The sequence below is a fragment of the Monodon monoceros genome, unplaced genomic scaffold (genome assembly GCF_005190385.1).
Source record: "Monodon monoceros isolate NGI ecotype Baffin Bay Population unplaced genomic scaffold, NGI_Narwhal_1 Super_Scaffold_11, whole genome shotgun sequence".
NCBI lineage: Eukaryota > Metazoa > Chordata > Mammalia > Artiodactyla > Monodontidae > Monodon > Monodon monoceros.
The window spans coordinates 12,568,170-12,586,219 of NW_021703767.1; the positions used below are offsets into that span (position 1 = coordinate 12,568,170).

General features: G+C 53.0%; 1 protein-coding gene across 4 annotated transcripts in view; it reads left to right on the forward strand.

Annotated features, from left to right (window-relative positions):
• Positions 1–18,050, forward strand: part of URB1 (URB1 ribosome biogenesis homolog) — a 64,250-nt gene that overhangs the window by 23,518 nt on the left and 22,682 nt on the right. For all 4 annotated transcript variants that reach the window (XM_029214628.1, XM_029214629.1, XM_029214630.1 and 1 more), the window contains 13 exons: positions 244–373; positions 1,117–1,233; positions 2,408–2,520; positions 4,403–4,522; positions 5,923–6,039; positions 6,504–6,642; positions 7,422–7,592; positions 8,618–8,811; positions 10,530–10,778; positions 12,066–12,245; positions 13,687–14,542; positions 15,445–15,646; positions 16,334–16,517. In XM_029214628.1, coding sequence (XP_029070461.1) covers positions 244–373; positions 1,117–1,233; positions 2,408–2,520; positions 4,403–4,522; positions 5,923–6,039; positions 6,504–6,642; positions 7,422–7,592; positions 8,618–8,811; positions 10,530–10,778; positions 12,066–12,245; positions 13,687–14,542; positions 15,445–15,646; positions 16,334–16,517 — 2,772 coding nt within the window. The remainder of the gene's footprint in view (positions 1–243; positions 374–1,116; positions 1,234–2,407; positions 2,521–4,402; positions 4,523–5,922; positions 6,040–6,503; positions 6,643–7,421; positions 7,593–8,617; positions 8,812–10,529; positions 10,779–12,065; positions 12,246–13,686; positions 14,543–15,444; positions 15,647–16,333; positions 16,518–18,050) is intronic.

Genomic DNA, 18,050 nt, shown 5'->3' on the forward strand with positions numbered 1-18,050 from the left:
TCAGGGGTTTGTTTTAATGATTGGTGCTGTGTTTTCACCAGATTCTTACAGTGTTCAGTTCTGGGAATTATACCCCAAACCAGAGCTCCCAGAGGCTGGGACCTCTTTCGGTCACACACACACACTTGTACATGCTGGCCCCTCTCCTCTGTTCTTTGCTTCTCCTTGTTAGTAGGTTCAGTTCATTTGTTTCTCTTCCTTTTAAAGGTGACTGATGTTTTGTTTCTTTGTTTTCCCTTTTAGATTTTACCAGATCTGAATGCCATCGTGTGGGTCTGGCAGTCACTTAGGAAGCAGGAGACAGAACAGGATGACGAGAAAGCAGAGAAAAGGGGCAACAAGACCCCTGCTACCTGCGTGGCTCCCCAGAGCGGTGAGGGGCCTCTTCTGTTTGCAGATACCACTGACACAGGCAGCCTGGGAGCCTCCTGTCCAGAGGGGCTGATCTAGAGGGACTTGTGAAGGCCTCTCTGGCTCTGAATGAATCCTGTGTCCTTCTTTGCTTAGGGAGAAGAATGAGCATGGCATTGTACATTGAGTTTTTTTGTGTTTTGTTTTTGTACATTGAGCTTTAACATCTGTTAGAAATGTGCCCAAGATTTATGCAAGCACTGTGTCTCTCTAAAAACTTGTATGATGAGTGCGATGTGCTCTGGCCTTCCGTGAGGGAGGAGGCCTCTCTTTTGTTCTGCGGATAGCGGTGGGCTACATGGTCCCCCTGGAAACAAGATGTGTTGACTCAGACCTTGTCACTGGTGAAGCGGTGGGCTTCACGTCTTATATCTCTGTCCTGTTTCATCCTTGCGCGGCCCTGTAGGGGTAGGCACTGCTGCGTGTCCCCATTTTTCAGACGAGGACGCTGAAGCACAGAGAGACAGAGTAGCTTTGCCCTGTCCGAGTTCACAGCTGTGAAATCGGGATTTAGACCCAGCCTGTTTGAACAGCTTTGACTCTTACCACGTTGACTCCTTAAATCTCGCTCCATGGGGATCTGTCTGCAGCCTCAGTGTTCCACACACAGTTGACCGTGATGGGTCACGGGTGGTTCGATCGCTCACTGATTGAGGACAGAGAACAGGCGTGTTTCCTGATCCAAGCTGTTTAATTCTGGTTTAGATGACGCAGAAACCATTCTTCTGAAAGCCGCCCTGCTCCAGGTCATCTGCCTCTACCAGAAGGTGGTCCCGCACGTGGTCATGCAGTGCAACTTTGACTTCAGCAAGCTCCTGAAAGGTGCGTCTCGAGGGACGGTGGGCGCCCCTCCGCTGGTCCTGCCAGTGGGGGTGAAGGAAGGAAGTGTGGATAACCTGGAGCAGAGGCTCCGGCGCCGAGGACCGGGAAGGCTGCTGGGCATTGTGGCCGGCGTGTGTGATCCACCAGCCTGGCTGTTTTCATCTGGACCAATGTGTTTTAGATAGCTGGTCTTCCTTAAGGAGATGTCAGATGAACACTTGGCAGCCTCAAGAGAGAAGGGAGAAGCCAGCCAGGCTGAGTTGCCTGCCGTGGGTGATAGACAGATGAGGTTATGTGATGTCAATTCTAAAGCCTCTTTGCAAAGGAAGAGGGGTGCAGAAATGAGAGCCCCTTAGAAGGAGGTCCTGTTCATGCACAGGCACTTCTCACATGGCTACTCGTATTTTACCCAGTGAAGTTCAAACCGCATCTTGTAAAAGTAACATTATGCTTGTCTGGCCATGTTTCCTTGATGGAAAAGTTTGTCTAATAAAACTGACTTCGTATTTGGGCCTACGGAGGAAGACTTGCGGAAATAGCATTCTTGGAATTTATATAAGCTACTGAAATAATCCTATTCAAAAAGCTGTAGTTAACTTTTTGATGGTTTAAAGGCAAAAAGTTCTCTTGCTGTGAGAATATGAGATTTACTATAAAGTGGCCATTTAACATTTGGTACCACGTCCTTCCCGAGCAAAGGATTAACCCAGAAATCAGGCCAGAGGCTGAGGACCCTGTCTGAGACCCAGGCGGCCGTAGGCTGTGCACAAGATGCTTGCCGTCTAGGGAGCAAGGCCTGTGCCCCGCACCAGGGGTCACACTCACGAGAGACTGTACCTGGAGGGCAGTGTGCACTGGGGGCTTTGAGATGTAGGAAGAGGTCAATGTGGGCCGAGTGCAGGGAAGGGCATGCAGCACCCCCACTCTTCGGTGAAGGATTTGGATAGACCTTGGGACGGGGGAGATGTGTCAGTGAGGTGTGTGGGCAGGAGAGTGGGCACAGCCTGTGTGAGGGTGACCGCAGGACAAGGATGGGCGGAACCCCCACGTCTTCTGCCTAGTTCTCTGGAAAGTTCCCTGTCCCGTCCTCGTGGCCAGGGCGGCAGTAGCTGGGCCCCCGCGCCCGCCCCCCACCCCCGGACGTCTCGTCTGTCTTCCTCTTTCCCACCCACAGGCGTCATCTCAGAGGAGGGCCTGCGTGAGGAGGTGCCTGTCACCCTGCAGCACCTTGTTCTCAAGGTGGCCCTGGCACTGCCCGCCAGCAAGTTTCTGTGGTTAAAGGCCCAGGTAGGAGGCCGTGACCCTGCCTTTGTTGTTAGCTCACCTGCAGGCTTGTTGGCTTTCTGGCCTGGGAATTTCTAGCTGCATCAGAACCCTGACTGCTGGTTGCGAAGGAAGACGTTGACGGTTCTCCTTTTAGAGAGAAGCCTCTAGAGCGGAGGCCAGGTCCTGATTTGTGAACCAGGAATCTCTTTGCTTTGCAAAGTAAGGTGCTTAGCTATCCTTACTGAAAATATATTATTGCTGGGTGTTGGGAGTTTTTTTTTTTTTTTACTTTTTTTCTCTTGACTCTTTTACATTCTTCTTGTCCTTTAAAAACCCTTTTGGAAATAAACAAAATACATTTCCTTCTCCTTTGTCCTCGTCCTGGAAGGACTTAAGACAGAGAGGGGAATAGACACCAAGCCACGAGAGAGTTGAGGCTGGTGGAAAAATCAGTAAAGATTGCTGGCGTTGTTTTCTGTGTCTTTGATAACGTCTTCTAGGATTTCTGGAGAACATAATGTTGAATCGTAAAGGGAACTCAAGATGTAACAGATATTTACCTCTGTATTTAAACACAGGACGCCATGTCACTTCTATCCAAAGAGGGAAAATGACCAGGCCAAATTAAGCCTTGTCTGAGTGTGTTTCTGAGTAGCTCAGATGACTTGTTTTAATGACTTAACGTCTTCTTTGAGTTCTTGTATGGAGCCAGTAGTGCGGAAACGTACCCTGGCACTTTCAGAGGTGATATTTCCAGAAGGGTGGAAGAACACCGTGGCACTGGGATCTCTGTGTTCCCCGAAGTCCTCTTTCCGAGGTTCACCTGCCTCATAGTTGAGGATGGTTCTCACTGAGAACTTACCGAATGCCAGGCTCGGCACGAGTGTGCTATGTATCGTCTCACTTATCACCGCTTACAGACGAGACAGCTGGAGCGCAGAGTGTTAGGAGACTTCCGTGGGGTCCCGGCCGTAAGTAGGGGATCCAGGATTGGACCCAGGCAGCGTTGCCCAGACCCTGCTCTCAACTTCACAACCCCCGTGAGGTCGCTGCCAGGACCCCAGTGAGATGACGGATGAGTCTGGGGTGTTTAGTTTTTTACCCCAGCTGAACTGGGCCACTGGGGTCTTGACGATTTAGTTGGAAAGGGAACAGAGGCCTCTTACCTTGAAAGAACTGGTATTAACATATTAGTTTATATCCCATGCTTCATTTTTTGCTCATAAGATGGGTCTGCTGGGCTTTGGGAACAGTAGCCCTCATGTGCTCAGATCGGGGCTGCGGGGACGCTCCAGGGAGACACAGATGCATTGGAGTCTGGGCTGGGAATCTGGAGCTCCATGTGTTCAAAGCCCAGAAGCCTTTGTTAAGAGGCTTGCTTACGTGTAAGGAACCGATTATATCCGCGCCGGCATCTTGCTGAAATGCAGCAAGCATGGCGTTGGACGGAGTCAGGCAGCCCTGGGTGGTGTGTTTTCCCGCCAGCCACCCGCCGCCAGCCAGTGCTGTGTCTGCGCCAGGGCTCCTGGGCTTGAGTTCCACCTCGGTCATTAAACGGCCATTACCTCCTTGTGCCTCAGTGTCTGCACATGTGAAATGGGGGGGACGGTTGTCCCCACCGCAGGCTTGTTGGGAGGACAAAGTGAGTCAGTGTATGTGAAGCACCTGAAGGGCCCCCGTGCTTCCTGCTGTGACTGTTGTTAACTACAGCTGCTCTCGGGGGTGTGGGAGGAGCTCCTAACTCCTGAGGTTCCTCGTGTATAGCATCCCGGCAGGCTTGCCGAGTGGTGGTTAAAATGAGATGAGATGAGAGGCCGGGGAGAACACTGGGCATGCAGTACCTGTTCGCTCAGCAAGCAGTGGCCTTTGTTACATTTATAATATTCTATTGTTCAAACTCCAGGAAGGCCCAGATGCAGAAATTATTGGAGGAAAGCGATCCGTGTTTTACTTACTGATGAAGATGTTTGTGACCAGTAGCCATTCGCATCTCAAGTCATCAACCAAACTTCTGATCGTGAAGGTGAGCCTTTCTACCAGCTCCTAGTTCTAGAAGCGTTTTGTACAATCTTGCGTATAGTAGATGCTTAGTCAACAGTTGTGGAATTAAGGCTATATTAAGACTGTGACAATTTAAAAACAGAAGGCTTTACGGCAGTTTTAATGTATTCTGTCTTAACCTGGCTGTGTTCCCAAGAGGCAACCTGGTGAAATGGGAAAAGCGGGCACTTTGAAGTCCTGTTCCAAGATTTGAGTCCTGGTTCTGCCGTTCCTGGGTGGCACTGGACAAATTGCTTAACCTCTCTGAACTTAGCTTTTTCGTGGTGAACGGGAATAACAAAACCGTAGGATTGCAAGGGAGGTTACGTGTGATCAAATAGTAGGCCATGCCTGGCACATTCTAGACTCAGCAAACATTAGGTTTCGGCCCTCTGGGGAACAATTTAATAGGCGATGCCTCTTCCCTCAGCTCCAGACTCAGCCTCCTCCAGGGCCCTGGCGATTGACCGCAGCCGTCACCCACAGCACAGGTGTCGCCAGAGTCAGTGGAAGGGAATGAGGAGTTTGTTGGCGTCTCTTCTTCCTTACACTTGAACTCATTTTCCAGGGCTACGTCAGGTCTTGCTGCAGCGCTAGGAAATCTAGTTCCTTGGTTCCACTGGGCAGCAGACATCCTGGTCAGGGCCGGGGCCGGGCGGGTTGCTAGAAAAATCACATTCATTGTATTTAGGGTACAGAGATTTTACTTTTGAAGTGCCAGTAGTCTTGCCACCCTTCAACCTCGCCTGAGCTGCTTGGAGGACGCGAAAGTCTAGGTCGTGACCTCTGCAAGGTTGTGCAGGTGTGATTTCATGATCACTCCCTGCATGTGGGTGGAATGGCACGTCAGGCTCTCCCTCGGAGCGCTCTGTGCAGGGCTCGTGCCGAGGGGCTGCTGAGACCCCGAGTTCTGTCGTCGGGCCATTTGGGGATGTCATTTAACCAAGTCCTGCCTCGTAACAAGTTCTGCTCCCTTAGAACAGAAGTAAGGTGGTGCTTCTGGCCCAGGCCTGGGTCTTGAGAAGCCACATTGAGATGATTCGGCCTGACTGGGTCACTGTCTTGGAGAATTTCATGCAGGCTGAGGGTTGAGTGGCTGGGAGGAGTCAAGTCCCAGGTTGAAAAGCAGACTTTCAAGTAGCAGCGGGATATTTTCCCTTTTTATTATTTAGGAGTTGAAGGAGAGGAATAAGCAGCAGTGAGACGAGGGGCTGTGTTCTCCTTGATCGAGCCCAGAGTGACCTCTTTTCCTCGTTTCCCTCAACAGTGGGGGTTGTTCTGAAGCGTAGCTTTTAGGATAAAACTGGATGGAACTTTTACCCCCTCTGTGCTCCGTGGGTCTCAGAGGACGCACGGAAAGCGGGTTCTTCCCTGATTTTTCAGATCCTGCGGGACACAGGGGTGTTTGAGCACACCTGGCAGGAGCTGGAGCTGTGGCTGGAACACCTGGATGACACCGAGCAGGAGAACAAGGAGGCCGTGATTCAGTTTTTGGAACGCGTGAGCACGTATTTCCCACGTAAAGAAAGCACGTTCAGGATGGCGTACTAAGTGATCCTCAGTATGATTAAGGCATTTCTGATGTGCCAGAGCCCAGAGGCCTCTCCTCCTGACTCACTTCCTAATTCTTGCTGAGATGTCAGAACGATTTAGTTTTAGAATCTGTAAAATGGGACTATATCACTGTGTGCTGTTAACTTCCTTTTGGGCGTTTGGTTTTGTAGGAGGGATTAGTGGTACGCTAAGAGCGGTATTAAAAGCAATAGTCTGACGTGAAAAGGAGATATTTTTTAAAAATCTACAACAAAAAGTTTTTTTCAAAAAACTTTGCAGAAAAACTATTGTTCTTTGAAGGCCTGTTAAGATTTTTGCTCTTCCCTTTATTTTACTTGCGACATTTGGGGGCATTTTTCATTTCACGTGTGACCATCTAAATATTTCCCACTTGACTCTTTAATGCTCAGGTTCTCCTGACATTGGTGGCGAATCCCTATTCATACACGGACAAAGCGTCTGACTTTGTCCAGGAAGCCAGCGCCCTGCAGGCCTCCGTGACGCGGCAGGACACCGATGATGCCAGCATTCCCATCTCCCACATTGACGGTGGGTGCTGCTCCCTGCGCTCCTTGGGCTTCTGAAGAGCCAGCCACGGTGGTGTATTAGAGACAAAGCAGAATTGCACTGAAGCCTTGTGCAGAGGGCAGACATCCCGTTTCTTTGCATCAGAGATCAACCACCTCTGGAATTGGAAATCCCCTTATTTGTTTATGTAACAGGAAGTAGGTGCAGGGCTTATTTGCTGCGTTGTTTTTATTTGTGCAGTGTTTACTTTGTGCCAGGTGATGCTCTAAGCTCTTAATAAATCCTAACTCATGTAACCTCATAAACAACCCCAAGCTGGGGGGGTGGGTTATCCTCATTTTATGTATTGACAAGGCAGCTGAGGCACAGAGAGGTTAAGCAATCTGCTCAGCCTCACACAGCGAGGATGTAGCAAAGTCAGGATTTGACTTCAGACACTCTGGCCCTAGTCTGTGCGTCAACCCTTATGCTCTGTGGCTTCTCAGATTTTGGCTTATTTCCATGACTATCCAGGTTAAAGTTTCTGGGCTTCTCAGTGTCACGCGAGGAAACTTCAACCTGTTACTACCTGAGCTGGATAGTCCTGCATTTTGTCTGGCAGAGGTCTTAAGATTTTATAGATAATGCCCTTATTTGTTTAGAATCAAACATTACACTAAGCATTTTCCCGCAAGAGAAGTTTAGCTTTTATTTTTTCCTCTTTTTGCAAACGCTCTCTCGCTTGCCCTACCTGTGGGATTCTTGCAGTAGACTCCTTTGCCACCTCTTGCCTGGCCCTGATTCCCATCTTTCTGCCTCAGATGTTCTCGACATGGTGGATGTCCTGGTGGAGGGCAGCGAAGGCTTGGATGAGGAGGTTGGATTCTTACTGAATGAAGACATGATCGTGCTCACGTTCCCGTTCAGTGCTGTGGTCCCTGCTGCCCTGGAAGCCAGGAATAAGTTGCTCCTTGGAACAGAAAGTGAAGCAGGTACCTGTGTGCAGTGAGAATGTTGTGGCTGCATCAGGCCAGCTGGGCCTCTGTGGGGTAGGAGGTGGGATTCCGAGGGCTTTGGAAATAATTGCTGAAAACCCAAGGCAGCAGGGGTTCAGACCCACCAAAGTGATAGCTGCACAGCTGGTAGAACTAAGTGTACAGGGGTAGGAATCTAGAGGCTGGCTAGGCTGTTGGGAAATGGGTCGTTTGACGGATGAGTCTGAAATAATGTGTTTGCATGGCTGCACAGACACCTGCTGTAACACCGGTATTTTCTCTTCAGTATTTATTCTTGATATCTTGATGCTGAGGTACAAGTCCTTCACCCTTACTGGGTATCCAGGCAACATAGACCCAAGAAAGCACTCACAGATCGCAGTGGTATAATTAGTCAGGATTGCTCAGGCTTTGCTGCAGTAACACATGCGCCACAACGCGTCGGTGGTTTAAGGAACAAAGGTCTCTCTCGACCGTGTCATGGTCCAGGACAGGTCAGGTGCTCTCCTGGGTGGCTGTTGTCCAGGAGGTAGCTCAGGGATCCTGGCTGCTCCCATCCTGTAGCTGTGCCATCTCAGCATGTGGCTTCCAAGGTCACTGTGGAAGAGGAAGAGAGAGTGGACAGTCAAGCAGAGGTGTTCTGGCCAGGCCTGGAAGTGGCTAAGCGAGTCGTGTGGTCCCAGCCTAACTGCAAGGGAGGCTTGTGTGCCAAGGAAGTGGAAATGGATTGGTTTGCACCAAGCAAGTCCCTGTCCCGGGTGGCCCTGGCCTCACCTCTTCAGTGCCTGGGTCTCCACTTCTGGGCCTCAGCACCCGAAGTCTGACTGTGTGCTGTATGTTTAATAAAAGTCTGGCATGGTCTGCAGTGGTAGCATCTGCCTTCCAGCGTGGTTGTGTGATCGCTTGCAGAATGGTTACGACTCTTTCTGGGTCTTGAATATGGGTGGGAGTTGGTGTTATTGATGGGTCACAGAAGGGCGGTCCCAGCAAGCCTCTCCCTGCTGTGTCTCCCTCCTTTGCAGGAGAAAGCATCGTGGCGTATCTGACAGGGGTGTTGACGGACCTCCTCCACACCCAGAGAGACCCGCTGGCTCTGTGTCTTCTGCTTCAGTCTTATGACAAGCTGGAGCCTCCGCTCCCACCTTGCTGCCGTCAGCTGTCCAGGTTCAACAGATACTACAGCCTCTGGATCCCGGAGCCAACCCGAGAGGCCTTGGTGAGCTGCGCCAGCCACCACTCCTGCGTAAACCTAGAAGCCCCCGGAGGTTCCTCCCTGTGGGCCGCAGCGGGCTGTACCCCAGCTGTGTAGCTTTCACAGCTTAACAGGGTGAACGCTCTTCACCTTCTCGTTTCCCCAGAGTAGGAGAGGAAGGCACGTGTTATCTCTGCCGCTCAGCTAATGTGACGAGACCCCGAGGGGCTCCGCGATGCAGCAGAACTGAATTTGCTGCTGGCTGCACGTTTGGGCTTTGAGGCTGGGGTTGGGGGCGGGATCTCCTGTGCGCACTCGCCTCACGGCCCCCGTCTGCACACCTCAGCGGCCCCTAGACTTGGCATGCTCAGCGGTTAGACCTGAAGGCCGCTAGCAGGCTATGCTCTGCTAGACGGGAAAGTGAAAAAAGAAAGAAAGAAATGGTTTTCTCCTGGTGGGGACTGCATTCTTAAAAGGGATGCCGCAGGTCTGGCTCTGATGCAGCGTGCTTAGGACTGCTGGGTGGAGCAAGAAATTCACTTTGTGTTGTGTGCTTTTGTGTGTTCGCTCAGTTGTGGCTGCGCTTGAAAAAGCAGGCAGCTAAGGAGGACCTCTTCCTCTTATGAACTTGGTAGCAGGAGCCTGTGTTGATTGCATGTTCACGGTTTGTTAGGGCCTCATCCCTAAGTGCATCACACGTATTTTACGCCATTTAATCCTCACAACTCAGAGAGGGGTCTGGACTTAACTATCCTCCTTGTACACATGGGGAAACTGAGGTTCAGAGCAGTTCCGCCCCCAGGCAGTGGTAGACTCAGGATCCAGGCAGGCCTCTGGGCTCCAGAGCCCAGGCCCATCACAGCTATCGCCGCCTTCCCCACCTGACAGGCCGTGGTCAGGAGGTGGTCAGAGCCACACAGCAGCTTCCGCGGGTGTTAGCAGTCCGTTCTGTGCTGCACGGTGCTCCAAGTGTAGGCATCCACTCCGTGGAGTCAGGCACTCGGCGGTTCTCACCCATGAGGGCGCGTCAGGATCCCCCAAACGCTCATTCAGACGTGGTCGCTGGGCGTGTGATTCAGCAGGTCTGGGGCGGGCCCGGGAATTTGCATTTCTAACAAGTTCCCGGATCATGCTGTTGCTGGTCCAGGGTCGAGCCCCACTGAGTTTCAGGGCACCATGCGGCCTAGTTGTACTGGCCTTAGGAAACAGTGTTTGGAGTTATAACAAGAAAAGCCATGTGGGGTGAATAAAGAAGGCAGTTTGGGAACTAAGTTAGAAAAAATGACCCACTTGGAGACGGAATGACTTCAGGAACGTATCTTCCGTCCGGCCATGTCCTCTCATCCTCCCGTCCTCCCGGGGGAGGCCTTTGAAAGGCATGCAGCTCACCCAGCCGGCTCCTTCCCAGGGTGGCATTTCCCAGTTTCCAGGGATTAATCACAGTGACTCCTGTGAGTAAAATCCTGTCTCTGTGCCACGTGACTCCTGTTCTCCAGAGCGTGTAAATACCTCCCCGGCTCAGTGCCCTCACGTGGACACACGCTAGGAAAATACGTGTAACTGAGCGTGTTGGGACTTTACTTGAATAAAATGCCACAGGGTCACATAGATTTAGTATCAGTAGGTGATTTTTGTGAAACGTCCCTCTGTGTGCGTGTCGCCCTGTCCCTGTTTTAGCACCCTGTGCCCTTTGCCCCTGGTGCTGATCTGTCTTTTCTCTTTCCTCCCCTGCTGTCTCCCAGGCGCTGCAGACGTTGGGCAGCCCTGCTCCGCTGGACCCCCCAGCCTCCTCTTTCAGTGCCCTGCTGCAGATGGCCTACACGGGCCAGGGCCAAGGTCAGGGCCAGGGCCCGGGCGTATTCCCGCTCCTGGACGAGGGGGTCCAGGGGCGGCTGCGGGCTGCCCTCCTGCACCTCCCGACGCACCAGGCCCTGCGCTCCGCCAGACACCTGCTGCTGTACATCAAGAGCACCGTGGAGAACTTCGGCCAGGTCAGCGCTGCCCCCGCTCCCTGGCTTCGCCACCTGCAGAGAGTGTGGCCTTCTGCCGGTCGGGCCCACACTGAGTGACAGTGTGGATGGAGGCCTGGGGCCCCACTGTCGCCCCGTTTGTCCGCACACGGGGAGGGCAGGGGCCAGTGTGCAGGGCCCCGAGCGGGCCACGGTTTGGGAGCCTCGGCTCCGGGTGCTGTGCCCTCTCCCTGGAGCAGAGGCACAGATCTCAGACTGGGAGCCACGCGCAGCTGAACGTGGTCGCTGGGGCAGCTGAGGCCGGGCGGGGCCCTTCCCACGGCTGAGCGGGTCCGCGGCACGACCAGGTGTCCCCTCTGCCTTTGTAAGTTTTAATTCGGTGGCTCATTGTTGGGCCTTCTGTCCCTGAGGTGGTTTACAGATTTTTAGTTTAGGTTTGTTGCTGTTGTTGTTTTAATATTTATTTATTTGGCTGCTTCGGGTCTTAGTTGCCGCATGCGGGATCTTTTTTACTTGCGGCAGATGAACTCTTAGGTGCGGCATGTGGGATCTAGTTCCCTGACCAGGGATTGTACCCAGCACCCCTGCATTGGGAGTGCAGAGTCTTAGCCACTGGACCACCAGGGAAGTCCCTTAGTTTAGGTTCTGAGGTGGGCTTTTCCCCCTTATCTTGGTCAAAATAAATCTGTGTGTTTCGTCAAGATTTAGGAGGACATGTCTTGTTAAGAAGTGACTTTGAGGGCTTCCCTGGTGGCGCAGTGGTTAAGAATCCGCCTGCCAGTGCAGGGGACACGGGTTTGAGCCCTGGTCCGGGAAGATCCCACGTGCCGCAGAGCAACTAAGCCCGTGCGCCACAACTACTGAGCCTGCGCTCTAGAGCCTGCGAGCCACAACTACTGAGCCCACGTGCCACACCTACTGAACCCATGTGCCACAACTACTGAGCCCATGCGCCTAGAGCCCGCGCTCCGCAACAAGAGAAGCCAGCGCAATGAGAAGCCCGCGCACTGCAACAAAGAGTAGCCCTCGCTCGCCGCAACTAGAGAAAGCCCATGCGCAGCAATGAAGGCCGAACGCAGCCAAAAATAAATAAATAAATTTTAGAAACTTTTATAAGAAAAAAAGAAAAAGAAATGACTTTGAGGTTGTTCGCAGCTTACCGCGAGCTTCCATTTAAGCCTGCTTCCCTCCTTGATTCTTGTTTCTGGCAACTCTCCCCTTCTGGCCCTGGGGGGAGGCGGCAGTCAGTGTTCTGGTGACTGTCAGCCCTTCCTGGGCCTGAGGGTCGTGTGTGTCTGGTCCTCACAGCTGGGCAGGAGGACGGGGCCTCCCCTGCTGCAGTTCCTCCTGGACCTCCTCAGGCGCCTGGTCATCCACTGTCAGCAGCTGGACGCCCAGAACCAGCAGAAGCGCCAGGCCGCCCAGGCTGAGTCTGACCTCTTTTTGGACGTGGAGTCCATGGCCTCGCTGGAGTTGGCCGATGACAAGGTACCGCCGCCCTTCCTCCCTGGGTCTCCTTCTGGTTCGCCTTTGCCTGTGAGGTCACAGCCACTGGCTTTCCCTCCATTCTGGTTAAAAGCAAGTACGTGTTCATTGCAGGGAAGTAGGGAGATGCAGAGAACTCCAAAGGAGGCCCTAAGCACCATCCCCCGCCCACCCCGAGAGAAGCACGGTTTACTTGGGGCGTTCATCTTTCCAGTCACTTCTCTGCTCACACTTGCCCTGCTGCGAGCACTTTCCCTCCCACTGTGCCGTGAGCGTCCTGAGAACTCGGACTGCGTATTTTCCTCTTAAAGGGTTGCAACCTGTGTTGAGCGAAGGCTGGGCAGTGGGTGGGGCCCTTCCTCGTGAACACACACAGCGACCACACTGCCTGGGGAAGAGTGAGCCTTCCTCTCCTGCTGGCAGTCTCGTGAGTCAGCTTTTGAACTGGGGCCAGGCCGAATCTTTCTCACCATTTGCCATTTGACCTGTTGTACTGGGTTTGGGTGCAGGCGTGTTCCTCAGTTCACAGTCGAACGCATGGCTCCCTTCCTTTGATCTCCAAGCGGGCTTTCTTGGGGCGGCATTTGTTGGTGCAAGACCACCTGTTAGCCAGTCGTTGGGCAAAGCACTCCTGACGTGTGCTTTTCTGTTTTTCTTTCTGTTTGGGAAAGCTCAGTTGGAAAGTGTGGTAGGCTCCTCCTTCCTTCCTGAAGAGTAAATAAGGAAAAAAATTTCTGTCCCCGGGGAGTGGGTGACTTCATTGACTAGGAATCGTGTTCAGCGAGGCTGCGTCAAGGCATCATCTAATCCAGCAAAGTGCACTCAGCTGCCCTCGGCTCAGTGGTTTACACTAGTCTTGGGGTCAGAGCTAGTTCCTCAGGGGGTCACTCGAGGCCCAGCCTCCTTCTGGAAGTGGACGCAGTTTCACCTTCAGTTCTGGATCGTTTAACCCCTACCCATCTTCCCCAGCCACAGAGCCTCTCCGAAGCCAGGGTAGCCCTGCCCTGGTGGTCGGGTGGTACCCACATCCCTCAACCAGATTTATTTAGGAGGGCAGGGCTGCTAGGGAGAAACCAGGAGACAATTGATCGTCATCCCATCTTGGCATTTCTCCGTGGCCCGGCCCTGCCTGAGTGACTGTGGAGAGCAGTTTTACTGCACGGTAAATTCATTCAGGCTGCATTCATCCGCTTCCTGCTGGTCTGGGGGTCACTGACCGAGTCACAGTCCAGGCCCCGTCGTTGTACAGGGGAGGAGGTGTGTTATGATGGGGTAAGAGCTTTGGGCTTGGGTTGGGGTGCTGCGGGCACCCCTGAGAGGGGCCCTGGGACTTGGGCTTGAGGGTGGAGTGGCTTAGCAAAGCTGCTTTCTGCTCTCCGTCCTCCTCAGTGGCAGCCGCTGGCAGGGCCGTGGGTGAGGTCTGTGCCCTGTCACTGTGTTTCAGACGCTGGAGGAGGTGCTCGTGGCCATCCTCAAGCATCCCACGCTGGAGGGCTGGTACCTGGCCCTGGAGCAGCAGGCGCTCCCCCCGCACACCCTCAGTCCCGTCCTCGTGAAGCTCCTGGCGGCCCACCTCAGCGCGGGGGTCCTTCCGCTGCTGGTGGCGAGTGCCCCCGTCCTCCAGAGCCTTGGTCAGCTGGGGCTCCTGGCCAGGTACTCAGAGGCCATCACCCAGAGCGTCCTGAAAGAGCTGCGGAACCAGAGGGCCCGCGCAGCCACGCCGATGCCGAAGACCCTTCCTCAGCTTGAAGCCCTGCAGGGGCTGCACCCGTACATGGAGGGCACCCAGCTCCGGGAGGTCACCCTGGCCCTGCTGAGCCTGCCCGAGGCCCACCTGGTGGCCCAACGACCCACTAAGTCCCGCCAGAAGGAGAGACACCTGAACGCTCTCGGGGAGACCCTGGTCCAGCTGCTGACCAGCCGCCCCCAGGAGCAGCTGCAGAGCGGTGAGCTCCTCCAGGCCTCTGAGTACGTGAGAGGCCTGGGGGCTTTGCTGCCCGCGCTGGCCGTGGACGAGCTGGACGCCGTGCTCCTCCAGGCTCTGCAGAGAGAGCCGGCTCTGGCCCCCGCAGTCGGGGTCACTCTGCTCGACTACTGCCTGGCCCGGCGGACGCCGGTGGCCCTGGGCACCGCGGCCTTGCTCCTGCAGCACAGCTGTCCCCACCTGCTGCGCTTTGAGCGGTGGTGCAGGCGGGCCAGCCTGGGGCTCTGCCTGCAGGAGGCCCTGGACGACTTCCTCCCTGTCATCCGCATGTACCTCCAGTGCAGGACCCGGGAACACTTCACGCGCCCCGCAGCAGGTACAGGAAGGGTGGGTTTGGGCAGCCAGGAGGGCTGAGAACTGTGTGTCCACCCTTAAGCCCTGGGACTTCACATTCTGGAGGTATCGTTTAGTTCTGTTTCTCCTCAGATGTCTGACCCAGGTCTGAGGATGGAGCTCCCATCGACCCCGAGTTACCCACGGGAAGCTGGGGCCAGTGGTGGGCGGTAGCTATGGCCATTGGGGGCCAAGGAAGGAGCGGCCCCGGCTGGGTCTTATTAGGTTGAGAGAGTGGCGTGGGTGATGGTCCTTTGCCCCGTCCCCCTCTCCCCACCGTTGGGAGCGTTGGTGAGTCCGTGCTGAGCCGAGGCACTCGGCTGGGCCCTGCGCTCTCTTCTCTCTCCACCCATTGGGTTTCAGGTCCAAGGCACTTCCTGATCACCTCCAATTCAATTTAATTCATTTTTATCGTGTGTACGAATGATTTTTCACTCACTGCTTTGCCTCTGTGCTGCATAGCTTCATATCATCAATAACAGATGTTTTTAAAAAATAAGAGCGCCCCTGCAGGAGGGCGTCTTCCGGCCAGTGGTTCTCAATGCTCTTCTCGTTCCCAAGTGAGTTCAGGACCTGGGTGCTCACTGTCTCGTCATGACCCTCGAGCCGGGGCTATGCCCAGGGCCTGCGGGACTGTTAGGGTTGAGTGATGAGAGGTGACCGGTGGCGTGCTGGTAAATGTTTTAACCACTGGCTCTTGGGGGAGACTGATTTGTAGCATTTGCCGATTTCCGTGGCGTCACAGCTCCTGCCGTGGTCAGTCTCGTGCTACCAGTGTGACATCACCCAGGTCACAGGTTTCCTGAAACAGAGCCACCAGCCCTTGTGAGCCGGTTGTCGTGCTCCACGGTGCTCACCTCTCTCCCCTGCTTGTCTCTGCCCCAGTACCCTCTGCTGTCATGCCTGTCCTGAGGAAGGCCCTGTGGAGGCCGCTGCAGACCAGGCTTCTCAGTGCTGACGGGCCCCTAGAGTCTGGGCTGCATCAGGAGATCCTGGCCCAGCTGGTCCCATTTGCAAGAGCCAAGGACCTCCGTGTCCTCATGGACCGATTGCCCCGCTTGCTTCAGACTCCAGGCAGTCACAAGAGGTGTGAAGGCTCAGATTGTTTAATGGCTCTCCCTGTCTCGGCTTCCCTTTTCGCTGTAGTGGTTATAAAGCAGTGGAAATCTCTGCATTGCTGTTGTGCAGTTGGGGAGAACGCAGTTCCTCCGAGAACTCTACTTCATCCTGGCTGGAGCAAGTTCATCTCCATAAGTGGGCGGTTCTGATTCCCTTAGAGCCGTGGTTATCAACCAGGGGTGATTTTGCCCGCTCCAGGGAACATTTGGCAACGCCTGACACCTTTTACTGTCACGATAGGGGTATGGGGGGCTTGTTGCTTCTGGCTGCTAGAGGGTGGAGGCCAAGGGTGCTGCTAAATATGCTGTAATGCATAGGACAGGCCCCCTCCCCTCCCCCCAAAGAGAGGATTCTCTGGCCCACAATGCCAGTAGTGCTGAGGCTGAGATGGCCTGATTTAGACAAAGTCTGGACAATATATCCTTTTCCTGGTGTGCTAATAGTGTTTCCCCTAGTCGTAAAAGTTCTGGTACGTCTTTGAAGTTTGCGTAAGGGGCAGGGGAAGCCTGTGATCTCTGTGCTTGGGTAGTTAGTGTAGGGACCAGGGCTCAGGGCATCTGCCTCATATGGCCCATTGTGATGTTGGATTATATATACTTAAAGCTAGAGGGATTTGGGCCATGCCTGTAACTCTGGGTTTTGTCTTCTGCTGCAGTTGGGTCGTGGCTGACTCTGTCTTGGCTGTCCTGGAAGGGTCGGCAGAAGAGCTGCGTGCTTGGAAAAAGACTCTGCTGGAGGCCTGTGTACAGTGGCTGATCGCATCCTTTAGCGGCGGCCAGCGAGATGATGGTACCCAGGATCGAGAGAAGCAGATGCTGCTAAGATTAAACGAACTGTTGGTAGGTGTCTCTTATTAGAGCCCCTGGTTAAATTTTTAAGGGAAAGAGTGAGATAGACAAACCCAGGTTTGCAGATACATTCAAGCCAGGTGGCGTGAATTCGACCTGGTGGGGGATGAGAGGAGCCATGTCTAGGAGGCGACGGGCAGGTGGAGGGCAAACTTTGAAATAATGAGCCATCTTTTATCAGGAATGGTTGCAGGAATTTGTCAGAATGCTTTTTGGTTGCATCTCCTGAGATGGTTATATGGTATTGTTTTTTGTTTTGACTGTTAATGGGGTGAATTATATTAACTGATTTTTGAACGTTAAACCAGCCTTGCATTCCTAGAATAAACCTACTTGGTCATGATATGTTCTCATTTTTATATAGTGTTGGATTTGATTTGCTGACATTTTACCAAGAAATTTTGTATCTGTGTGCATGAGGGGTATTAGCTTATAATTGTATTTTCTTGCAGTGTCCTTGTCTGGCTTTAGGATCAGGTAATACTGGCCTCAGGTTGAGTTAGGAAGAGTTTCACTGGGTACAAAATTCCAGGCTAACAGTTTTAATTTTTTTCAGGCATTTCAAAGATGTTGCTTTACTGTCTTCTGGTGTGCATTGGTTCTGATAAGAAATCTCTCATTGTTATCTGTATTTCTCTTTACATGATGCCTTTTTTCTCCAGCTGCTTTGAGGATTTTTTTCTTTACATTGCTTAAACAACATGATTGCGATATGCCTGAGCGTCGTTTCTTCAGGTTTTCTGTGCTTTGGGTTCAACGAGCTTCCTGGCTCTGTGAGTTTAGAGCTTTCATAAAATTTGGAAATATTTAGCTGTTTTGGGGCCTTTATTTTCTTTTGTTTTTAATGTTACATTTTTGCACAGAGATCATTAGCTTCCTGAAGAACTTAATGTGTTGTGTTACAGGATTGTGAACTTAAGGCATGTAGGAACCTGACCCAGTAGAGCTAGGAAAGAGGAGGAGAAGCATTCCTGGGATGTAAGGGAGTCGAGCTATGGAGCCGGGGGTGCTGGGCTCTGCTCTTCTAGGGATTTGTGTTCTTGGGACAGGCCTCCCTCCTTACCCCACTTGGCTGTTTTCTTTCTCTCTCTCTCTTGCTCTTGCTTCCCCCACCCCTTTTTAACAGACTTAACTTTTTAGAGCAGTTTTAGGTTCACAGCAAAGTTGGGCGGAAACTCAGAGTTTCCTTCCTTCCTCCTTGCCCCCTTCTCCCACACGTGCACAGCTTCCTCACCGTCAGCATCTCCATCAGCCCTTTCCTTGTAATTGAGGTGTGGTTTTCATCTCGTGGAATATGAGGTCTTAAGTGTGTAGTTTAGTGCTGACAGATACACGTACCCCTGTGCCCACACTGCTATCCAAGATTTTCATCATTCCAGAAAGCTCTCTTGTGCTTTCTCCCAGTTGGTCCCCTTCCCCCCAGAGCAGCCACTCTTCCGATGTAACATAATGCACCACGTTTGGAGATTTTTCTCCACGTCAGGGACTGTGGACCTACATTGGCCCTGTTAGGGCGCAGTGGTC